The 12,136-nt window shown below is 40.2% G+C and overlaps 1 protein-coding gene across 1 annotated transcript; it reads left to right on the plus strand.

The window, feature by feature from the left end:
• Positions 1–8,178: 8,178 nt before the first annotated feature.
• On the plus strand, positions 8,179–11,640 carry LOC133288807 (uncharacterized). The gene is made up of 3 exons (XM_061486625.1): positions 8,179–9,570; positions 9,763–9,951; positions 10,372–11,640. Exons 1-3 carry the CDS (start codon positions 8,179–8,181, stop codon positions 11,638–11,640), a joined length of 2,850 nt encoding a protein of 949 aa, XP_061342609.1.
• Positions 11,641–12,136: the final 496 nt, after the last annotated feature.

The raw sequence follows: 12,136 nt of genomic DNA on the forward strand, positions 1-12,136 counted from the left end.
TTCGAGGAGGAGGTAGATTTCAACAAAGAGGTGACAAATCTCAGATACAATGTTATAATTGCAATAAATTTGGTCACCTCAGCTATGAATGTAAAGACACGCCTCCAGTTGAAGAGAGGAGTCAGTTTACATCAAATGAAGAAAGAGTTAATGAATCAACTATTTTATTCACCTACGAAGGTGAAGAAGATAGTAGCAGAAACGTGTGGTATCTTGATACTGGAGCAAGCAATCATATGTGTGGAAGAAAGGAGTTGTTCACGGAGCTGAATGAGAAAGTTCAAGGAGAGGTTACATTTGGAGATTCATCAAAGACTCCAGTCAAAGGCATGGGTAAGATTATGATTTTCACAAAGAATAGAGGTAAGACATATATCTCAGATGTTTATTATATTCCATCTCTGAAAAGCAATCTCCTCAGTATTGGCCAGTTTTTAGAAAAGGGATATGATATACACTTGAAAAACAACACTCTTGTCATACGAAATCAAAAAGGAGAGCTGATTGCAAAAGTTGATATGTCAAGAAATCGTCTTTTCAAGCTGAATATTCAGACAGAAACAATAAGGTGCATGAAATCCATCACAGAAGATAGTTCGTGGTTGTGGCATCACAGATTCGGTCATCTTGGTTTCACTGGCCTGAAGCTGTTATCCAAAGCAAAAATGGTGAGCGGATTGCCACAGATAGATCATCCAGATCAGCTGTGTGAAAGCTGTATGAGAGGAAAGCAACACAGACAAAGTTTTGAAGTTGGCAAATCATGCAGAGCTAGAAGACTATTGCAGTTGGTTCACTCAGATATTGCTGGCCCAATTGATATTCCATCACTTGGTGGAAACAGGTATTACATTACTTTTATTGATGATTTCAGTAGAAAAGCTTGGGTGTATATTCTTAAAGAAAAATCAGAAGCTTTTGCAAAATTCAAAGAGTTCAAAGCAATGGCAGAAAAGCAAAGTGGTCAGTATTTGAAGACACTCAGAACAGATAGAGGGGGTGAATATACTTCCAAGATATTTGAAGAATTTTGCAGGCAATATGGGATAATTCATCAGTTGACAACGGCCTACACTCCGCAGCAAAATGAAATTGCAGAAAGAAAGAATCGCACAATTCTTGATATGGCAAGGAGTATGCTCAAAGAAAAGCACTTACCAAGAACGTTGTGGGCTGAAGCTGTTCAGTGTGCTGCCTATTTGCTGAATCGATGTCCAACCAAGAGTGTGAAGTTTAAGACTCCAAACGAAGCATGGAGCGGCTATAAACCAGAGGTAAGTCATTTAAAAATCTTTGGTTGTATAGCATATGCTCATATTCCAGATCAAAGGAGAAAAAAGCTAGATGACAAAGGGGAAAAATGTATTTTCATTGGCTATGAGCATAGGAGCAAAGCTTACAGACTCTACAATCCTCTAACCAGAAAGGTGATAATTTCAAGAGATGTAGAATTTGATGAAGCAGATTACTGGAGATGGAGTAAAGAAGAAAAGAAAGTTGAAGGTTTATTTTTTAAAGATGATGATGACTCAGAAGAGCAGACAGTTCAAGAAGGAGATGATCAAACTCCTCCACCAAGTCCTGTTCCAACAACCCCAGTAACTACACCATCAACATCAGGGAGTGGTAGCAGTAATTCAGGGGGAGCACCAGTAAAGATGAGAAGTCTAAATGAAATTTATAATGAGGTACAAATACCATTTGATTATTCATTATTTTGTTTAATGACGGAATGTGATCCAGTGATGTATGAAGAAGCTGAAAAAGATGAAAAATGGAAGAAAGCAATGAATGATGAAATTGCTGCAATCAAAAGAAATGACACGTGAGAGCTTACAACTTTGCCAAAAGATCACAAGTCAATTGGAGTGAAGTGGGTGTACAAGACAAAGACCAACCAAGAAGGAAAGGTAGAGAAATATAAGGCAAGATTGGTGGCCAAAGGTTATAAGCAGAAATATGGTATTGACTATGAAGAGGTTTTTGCACCAGTAGCACGGATAGATACTATCAGGTTATTCACAGCAGTTGCAGCACAACAAAAGTGGAAAATATACCAGATGGATGTGAAATCAGCATTCCTCAACGGTTACCTGGAAGAAGAAGTTTATGTTGAGCAACCGCCAGGATACATTAAAAAAGGAGAAGAAGATAAAGTCTATAGATTGAAGAAGGCACTATATGGGTTGAAGCAAGCTCCGAGAGCCTGGAATACAAGAATAGATGAGTATTTTCAGAAGAGTGGATTTGTGAAGAGTCCATACGAGCATGCGTTGTATACAAAGAAAAATAAAGATGGAGATGTGATGATTGTGTGCCTATATGTGGATGATATGATATTCACTGGTAATAATCCAGGTATGATTTATGATTTTAAGAAAGCAATGACTAAAGAATTTGAAATGACAGATATTGGAGAGATATCTTATTTTCTTGGAGTAGAGGTGAAGCAAATGGGAGAAGGAATTTTTATTTCACAAAAGAAATATGCAGAGGAAATGTTGAGTAAGTTCAAAATGAAAGATTGCAAGTCGGTCTCCACGCCAATAGAAACAGGAATGAAGATGAAAGTTGATTCAGATAGAAAGCCAATAAATCCTACACTATACAAAAGCTTGGTCGGGAGTTTAAGGTATTTGACTTTTACTCGACCTGACATTATGTTTGCAGTTGGCTTAATTAGCAGATATATGGAGCAGCCAAGGCAGGATCATTTCAGTGCGGCAAAGAGAATTTTGAGATACATTAAAGGAACTGTAGATCATGGCCTATTTTACACGCATTCTGAAGAATTAAAGTTGATTGGCTATTTAGATAGTGATTATGGTGGAGATACGATTGATCGCAAAAGTACTTCTGGTTATGCGTTTCATATTGGCTCGACAATATTTTCGTGGTCATCAAAGAAGCAACAGACGGTAGCTCTTTCATCATGTGAAGCAGAATATATGGCCGCAGCAGCATGTACGTGTCAAGCAATTTGGTTGAAGAATATTTTGAATGAGTTGCATCAGGAACAAGAAGGTCCAATCACTATATTTGTGGACAATAAGTCGGCTATATCACTTGCAAAGAATCCAGTCTCCCATAGCCGAAGCAAACATATTGACATGAAGTATCATTTTATTCGGGAGCAAATCAAAAATAGAGTTGTGGAGTTAATCTACTGCAAAACTGAAGAACATGTAGCAGATATTTTTACAAAACCATTGAAGGTGAATGTATTCCAAAAATTCAAAGAGATGATTGGCATGAAAGATGGAGTTTGAAGGGGAGTGTTAGAAATACCAAACTCATCTTTGCACCGTTTGTAAAATTAATAGGTGTCAAGTTGTTTTATTGCTGTCCTTGTATTAAGTAAATGTAATAGCCGTGCATGTTGTAATCGGTTAGTTAATAGTCATGATGTCAGGTGTTATGTATTAAGACTAAGTAATGTGTGGTGTTATCCATGTGTTAAATGGGTGAGTAAGTGGAATCAGTCAATCGGTGAAGCGGTTGGAGAAGCATTACGTTGGCTGAATTGAAGTTATAAATAGATTGGTGTTATATGTATTCAATATGTGAAAAAAATCAAGTGAAAAAAAAGAAGAGAGCCACAGCACTGTTGAGAAAAGAAAGTGCAGAAAAGTCTTTGTAACTTTGAGTGTTGTTTTTCAATAAGAAAGTGTTATTCAGTCTCCATTAATTTGTCTTTTACTATTATATTTCCAACAATTTCGAGTGAGTACAGGTTTTCAATTTCGTGGAATTAGGGACAAAGCCATTCATCTGTTTACCCATATGTACTACAATGGAATTGGGTTTGACCTAGCTCCTTTATTTAGTGTCTCAGTTCTAGCAAAAAGCATCTAAAGCCATGCTTGTCTTTGTATCTTGCACTTCATTTGCCTTGTCGTTTATTTGATCTTGTAATTATAGCATTCGGGATGAGGTTGTGAATGTAATTCCTGAGCCACATTATTTTGTTGTGAATGCCTAGATGTTACTATATAGATTCCTCTTAGCTCTCCATTATTTTTTAATTTTTAGTCTAAAAATAAGACTAATTGTTGGAATTTTTTTCTTGTTCTTGATTGATCAAATAGTTTTTTTTTTTTTTTTTTTTTTTGGAAACAGATTGATCAAATAGTTTATTTGATTGTTTACTGTTTTTTTTAGATTATCCCTCGTAATCTCATATATTTTCTATAGACTACTAATCCGAAAGTTGAGACGGATTAGAATTAAAATTTTAAATCCTTTTCAAATATAATAATGAAAATGATTGCCAGCTGAACTACCATCGTTTGGTTGTTTGTGTTTATTTTGTTTACTTTAATTGTGATCATTGTGCAAGTTCAATGCATGTTTTGCATTCAATCTTAAGCTGCATATTTGTTCATCTTGAAGCTGAAGGTGTTTGAAAAAAAAAATGATCATTTAGGTTCCCACCAGAATGCCAAATCAATATTGCTAGGACACAAATTCCTCTTATTCTCTCTCGGCTCACCGAGGTATGTTGGTGTGAGCAACACCTTTTCGGGTATACAAAGGGTTGGGCCGTGGCTTGATTTTATTTTTGGGTTTTTTTAGGCTGTGTGTGATTTCACCTTAAAGCATTTGAGATCGATAGTCTTTTTTTTCATTATATCTTCCCCTAAATTGTTTTTTTTTTTTTTTTTTTTTTTTTTGTTAAAGATTACAGGTGGGTGGGTTTAACCAAACTTGTTTCACCTTGACAAGTGTCTCTGGCAGCTACGCATGATAGCTAGCTAGACTCCCATTCTCCAATTTATCCGTCAGGTTTTCTTTTCCTTTACTTGTATCGCACACGATGCCCCCATAATTCATGTAGATGGACACTTCTTAACCCATTACAGTAATACTATTGTCATTATTGCCTACAAACATCCATTTTTAACGTACGTATAAGTAGCTACTTCTACCTGTATGTCCCCTACCCTAGTGTTACTTTTTTTATTTTTATTATTAAGGTTCGGCCAAGCGAGCCATAATACAGCAGTACTCAGCCACTCACCAAACGTTGTATGTCCCCTAGTGTTACTTAATATATTATTGTTTTTGTTCTTGACTTTCGAAACTTTCATGATCCTCAAGATGTTATTTCTTTCACAGGTAATGTTGGATAACACACTAATAAATTGGTGACTGGAATTTGTTTATAATACTCATACACCTTCATTCCAGATTTATTTCAATTTTCGAAGCTAAGGGTGTATTAGGATGATTTCAATGTTTTCACATGTCAATTACGTTTTCGCCCATTTCGCTCGTGAACCTCTATAGTATATATTATGCTCTCCTTCAAAAATCCTAATTGTCACTCCATTTTTTAAAAAGTTTTTTAAAATTATAATTTTTACCGTTTTATAATTAGTGCACACCTACGCATAAAAATGCATCTATTTGGGCCCCCAAAAGCCCAAATAAATAATTTGTTTCTGTCTCCAGTGCACCTCGGTGGAGAGTGATGGTCGCATGAGCTTGCAAAAATTTGTACATTTAGATTTAGCCATCCGTATGATTGATAAAGAATGGGGGTGATGCTCTTTGATTTCATACGACAGGTATAACTTAAAATATATTCATTCAAGGTTTTAGTTAAGATAGATACGGTCTGTAATACCTTTATAGTGAGAAAGCAAATGGAGTCTGCTAGGGTTGGTCCGGTGAGAGAGGAAGAGGACCAGATTGAACGGAGTGTCAAGAAAGAAAATGAAGGTGGTGGAAAAGATGATGATATGGAAGATACATTGCTGGAGAATCCTCAACAAGAAATGGGAGCTTCATGTGCCCCATCTGGGGTGAAAGGAACGAGGCACCAAGAGACAAATGACGGAACTGGGAGGAAGCTCGTCTCTTATAAGGATATAGTTCTGCAATTAAATGGAAGTGAGGAAGTTGGGGAAAGGGAATATGAGGATTGGTCAACTTCACTTTTAGGAGAGGAGGAGGATGAAGAGCTACGCGGGGTAGACAACCTTGTCCTCCAAGCAAACCCTCTGTGTCGTGTGTACCATTTCTCAAAAAGTGAACATAAAGAAGAATGCCAAAAATGGAGGAAGGTCCTAATCATCAAACTTTTGGGGGAAAAAAGCTTAGCAACAAGTTTCTCATGGCCCGCCTGCTAAAGCTCTGGAGGCTCTCGGGTGCCTTTGAAGTCATTGACCTTGATAACGGTTATATCCTTATCAACCTTCACGAGGACAAAGACTACTTTCATATCCTCCATGAAGGCCCCTGGATAATATTCGACCATTACGTGGTGGTACAACGATGATCAAGTCAAAAGGCTAGCTGTATGGATGCGCATCCCTGGTCTACCGCTGGAATTTTATAACTCCAAACACCTATGGAGGATAGGGAATCTGTTTGGTAAAACTCTTAAGATTGACAGAAACTCGCTCCGTAAATATGATGGAGGGGAATGAGAGTATACGGAAAAGGCTAGGGGTAGAGGTTGATCTCAGGAGGAGCTTCGTTTTCCAATTCGAAGTGCTGGGCAAAGTCTTGAATGTTGCTTACGAGGGACTAAATCAAATTTGCTTTGGATGTGGTCGTTATGGCCATAGACAAGAAGCCTGCAGTGGTGGAGTCCAAAGTGCTGTTAATCAAACAACAGACCATCACAGCTCAGTAAGCAAGCATAAGAGTACAGTTGAGAGCAACCCCACTGGTAAGGAGGAAAAGGAAGCGTTTGGGGAGTGGATGATTGTCCAGAAACACCACAAAGGGAGAAGACCCAAGGTGGTGACACAAGCTCAACCGGAGGAAGGCACTAGGGTTCTGCCCCAACATCAATCTTCCGGTCAGGATCCTAGGAGCAAAGAGACAGGTGGGAATCCCGAGGAGCATAACAAGTCAAGGTTTGCAGTGTTAGCAGAAACGGAGCCACAAAATGGGCCATGCATGCAGGCTCCTTCTGTTCAGAAAATTACAATGTCCAAGGAGTTGACCTCTGTTAAAAAAACAAAAGAAGCTAAAGGAAGAAACCTCTTCTCGGACAATGCTAAACGTCCAATTGGTTCTGCTGCTAAGTTCAATGCTAAAGCAAACTCTGACAGTGGGCAGAGAATTGGGCCAAAATAACCCCCCCCAAAGCTCTACAGGAATGCGCATCAAGGTCAAGAATAAAGCATCTCTAAGTGAATCATCAGAAAGTGCAAACCTTAAAAAAGGGGACAGTAGTGCTATGCCAATGGTGACAAAAATAGCTGCTTGACAGGATCGTAGTCTAGAGGAGATAAAACGAAAGGAGAAGGAGATTCAGTCAATTACGAAGCACATGCCTCAAGAGGAGAATGAGAGGGCACTAAACGACGTCATCTCCTGTATGTAAGTTAACCAGACGCTCCTACCCCAAAAGCCTGTTTTGCCCCCAGTTTTAACCAGCAACTTTGTCCCTCATGAGCAAGGGAATTTTCATGCTCAACGGTCGAGAAGCAACAGTCTTGAGAGAAATGTGTTTAGGATTAACTCGTGTCAGCCTACGGAAGGGATCAAGGTCAACGGGTACGATGGAACCCAGGAGTCCATTCAATCCCCCACATGTACCCAATGAATCTTTTCGTCTGGAACTGTCGTGGGGCTGCAAAACAGCGTTTCAAAAACATTATGGGAACTTTGATCAGAAAGAACAAGTGTGACATCGTTGTCCTTCTGGAGCCTAGAGTGAGTTGGACATCCAAAATTATCCACAAACTGGGGTTCTCTAGTTCCATCCTCGTGGAAGCCGTTGGTTTTGTTGGCGAAATCTGGGTGCTGTGGAACCAGTCTTCCTTTTCAGTTTCGGTAATTGAGAAAGGAGCGCAGTTCATCCTCTTACAGATCTCCATCCCTAATAAGACCCCATTTTTGTTCACTCCCATATATGCTAGCCCTAACCTCGAAAAGAGTAAAGAGCTATGGGAGGACCTCAGACGCTTGCATGGGCTCCATAAGGCCCCTTGGATCCTCGATGAGGACTTTAATGAGATTACCTCTGCAAATGAGAAGAGAAGGGGTGCACCGGTTGATATGAGAAGATGAGCTACCTTTTCCTCTGTGTTAGATGACTGTCACCTCATGGACCTTGGTAGCTCGGGTCCCTAGTTCACCCGGAGAGGACCCAAATTCACTCATCTAGAGCGGGTTTTTAAAAGACTTGATAGGGTTGTTGCCAACTCCCAATGGAGAATGGAGTTTGATGAAGCGGTGGTTCATATCATTCCCAGAATTTATTCTGACCATCATCCCATCCTAGTTTCCTTGTTTAAAGATACCTCTGAGTGGGAAGAGAGACCCTTCCGGCTGTTCCCCCCTTGGCTGGAGCATCCTAAGTTTAAAAATGTCATTTCTGAGTATTGGAGGAATGAGACAGACACTGCCACTAACCTAATTGACCTGATCCCAACTCTTAGAGACTGGAATACTAGGACCTTTGGCATCATCTCTCGTAAAAAATCTTCCATCCTGCGGAGGCTCTCAGGTATTCAGCGAAGCATCGATAGAAGGCATAACCCTTTCCTTGAGAAGCTTGAGTTTGATCTAAGAACCGAGTTGGACAAGACCTTGGATCTTGAGGAGCAATTATGGTACCAAAAGGATAGAGTCTCTTGGATTCGGGACGGGGATCGCAACACCAAGTTCTACCACACCACATCTGTTGCTAGGAAAAGAAGGAACAAAATCCTACCCTTGAAGAATAGTATGGGGGTGTGGATCAGAAATGATAACGCCTTGAAAAGCTTGGTGACAAACTACTATCACCAACTGTTATTGGAAGACCAATCTGCTAGAGGCTGGTACACCACCCTTGTTAACTGGCCCCCTCTTGAGGACACAGAGAAACAATCTCCTAGCAGACATATTTCAGATGTGGAGATTAAGGCTGCTGAGATGAAAATGGGTCCCCATAAGGCCCATGGTCCAGATAGGTTCCATGCTGCTTTCTATCAAAAGAATTGGGATTTCCTCCAGAATAAGGTTTGCAAGGATATCAGAGGGTATTTTGAAAAACCTGAGGACATTACAAGGATCAATGATACACTTCTCATCATTGTTCCCAAAGTCGACAAGCCTGAGAGAGTTGAGCAATTGCGTCCGATTGCTCTCTGCAACGTCCTCTATAAGATCATCACTAAGACAATAGTCAATCGATTAAAGCCTTTTATGAACAAACTTATCTCTCCCTTTCAAACTAGCTTCGTCCCAGGGAGAGTTATACACGACAATGTCATTGTTGCCCAAGAGATGACCCATACCATGAATAGGATGACGGGGAAGAAGGCGATCATGTCCATCAAAATAGACCTAGTCAAGGCCTATGACAAGCTGAGCTGGACCTTTGTTAACAAGGTCCTCACCGAAGTAGGTATCCCCTCCTACCTTGTGCACATTATAGGTTCTTGTATCTCCTCCTCTAGGTTTCAGGTGCTCTGGAATGGCAGTGCTTCTGATCATTTCAATCCTTCAAGGGGAATTAGGCAAGGGGATCCAATTTTGCCATACATTTTTGTTCTATGCATGGATAAGTTATCCCACCTAATAACAGAAGCAGTCAGCAGCAAGGCTTGGAAACCTATGAAGGTGAGCAAAAAATAGACCTCTTATCTCCCACTTAATGTTTGCAGACGACCTTGTGCTGTTCGGTGAAGCCAGTCTAGAGCAGTTAAATGTGATGATGGACTGTCTCAACAAATTCTGTGACATGTCTGGCCAATCCATCAGCATTGAAAAAACGGTCATGTATTTCTCCAAGAATACGAACCTTGCTGTCAGGATGCCATTACTCAGGCTAGTGGATTCAAGGTGGCTGATTCACTAGGAAAGTACCTTGGCTCTATGCTTTATCATGGGCGTGGGAGAAAGAGGAACTACAATAGTGTCATTGACCGTGTAAAGGCTCGGCTATCCAGTTGGAAAGGCCACATGCTTTCCTTCGCGGGACGAGTTACCCTTGCAAATTCGGTGCTGAGTACCATCCCTACTTACCACATGTAGCATGGGGCCCTTCCTGTCTCAGTTTACAACAATATCGAGCATATCCAGAGGGCCTTTGTGTAGGGAGACACTGTGGAAAGGAAAAGAGTGCACCTCCTTGCGTGGGAGAACCTCACTAAACCAAGACAGATGGGAGGCCTTGGTATTCATAACTTGAAGGCTCACAATGAAGCGTTCTTATTCAAGGTGGCTTGGAAAATCCTTAACAATAGTGAAGACCTTTGGGTCCAAGTCCTTAAGTATGAAAGAAGCATGGATCTTCGTAGAACTATCAAAGTCCAACCCTATGACTCCAACCTCTGGAAAGGAGTGGGAAGAATCTGGAGTGATTTCATCTCCTGGCTTAACTGGGAGGTTGGCAATGGAAAAGATATCTGATTCTGGCAGGATACTTGGACTCAGCTTGATAGGCCTCTCATGGAGGTGGCTCCTCAGCTCCTAAATATTTGCAACTCAGATGCTACGGTTGAGGATTTTTGTGTCCCGTCAGGTAACTGGGACTTTGAGAGCCTCCTTAGACAACTTCCACAAGACTTGATTCAGCATATCCGAGCTACTCTCCCTCCCTCCGTTGACAGAGGACCTGATCGTTTGGTGTGGAATTACAACGTTAATAATAGAAGTGTGGTCAAGGATGCGTACTCGAATATTATGAAATTCAACTCCCTTGACCTGGATCCAATCTGGAAAACTATCTGGAGTTGGCAAGGTCCTCAAAGACTGCGTTCATTTATGTGGTTGATCTACCATGGCAGAATCCTAACCAATGACTACAATGCCAAATGGGGAGGATCTCCTTTCTGCCATGCATGCAACATCATCCCTGAAAATATCACCCATGTTCAGCGTGACTCCAAGCTGGCCTTGCCTATTTGGAATGCCTGGATTGCAGGTAACATTCCACGGGATTTCCTTTCCTTACCGTTGAAAGACTGGACCCGGAAGAACCTCCTTAAGGGCTGGAACCATCCCCAAGCCTATGATTGGCATGATATCCTCTTCTCTACAGTCTGGTTCCTCTGGCTTTGGAGGAATAATGATACGCATGACCCTTTCTTTTCCAGACCTCATGACCCCTTAATTCTGATATCTGATTACATTGGAGACGTAATGCTAAGTAGGCCTTCAGGTTCAAGGGAGGCAATTGCTGCACCTCCTCCTCAGCAAACCCGTTGGTGTGCTCTTGCAATGGGTTGGTGGAAACTCAACGTGGATGCCGCTGTTAAGACTGCCTCTTCCTCAGCAGCGTGCGGAGGCCTCATAAGAAACAACAGTGGCAACTGGATTTCAGGATTTATGTACAAGATAGGTATTTGCTCCCCTATGATTGCAGAACTTTGGGCTATTTACAAGGGGCTCCAGATGGCTTGGGATATGAAGGCTACTATGCTAGAAGTTGAGAGTGACTGTCTTACAGCTGTTCAGGCCATCAACAAGCCTAATGTTGCCTACTCGACTCATAACCCGGTGACATGCATAAATCGGATGTGTAACAGAAGCTGGCATATGGTGTTTACTCATGTTAAAAGAGATGGTAATAATTGTGTTGATTGGCTAGCTAAGAAAGCCCTCTACTTAGATGTTAATCTCGTGGTGCTCCCTGTAGCGCCTTCTGAGCTTGATCCCTTGCTGGATTGTGCTCCCCTTTCATTGTAGTTTTGTTTCCTTTGGGCCTTAGCCCCTTCTATGTACTAATATATATATATATATATATATATATATATATATATATATATATATATTCGATTGATGTGATTTTAGTTTCGATTAAAAAAATTTTATAAAGATTTTCAGATCCAATTCCGTCATATAATTTGCTTGAAAGACAAAATTAATGAGATTTTCTAATATTTGAAAACATGACTTTTATGATAAAGTTTATTTTGTGCCAAAATTCGACTCAATCACCTAAAACTATACCAAAATAATTAAGATTATCTTAATTCAGTACATAAATGATAATTGATAAGTGTCCAAGACACTATGTTTTCATGGTTAAAAAGAGTTCAAATAATGATTAAAATAACTAAAAATATGATGTTAATTAATAAAATATTAAAAGATAGTAAATTGCAAACAAATGGATAAGATCCTAATCTTTGTTGTTGTTTCAGGTTGTTTCACACTAGAATAACAAATTGCAATCAAGAAG

Source organism: Gastrolobium bilobum, unplaced genomic scaffold (genome assembly GCF_033153095.1).
Source record: "Gastrolobium bilobum isolate Gb01-03AN ecotype WA unplaced genomic scaffold, APGP_CSIRO_Gbil_v1 utg2264, whole genome shotgun sequence".
Lineage (NCBI taxonomy): Eukaryota > Viridiplantae > Streptophyta > Magnoliopsida > Fabales > Fabaceae > Gastrolobium > Gastrolobium bilobum.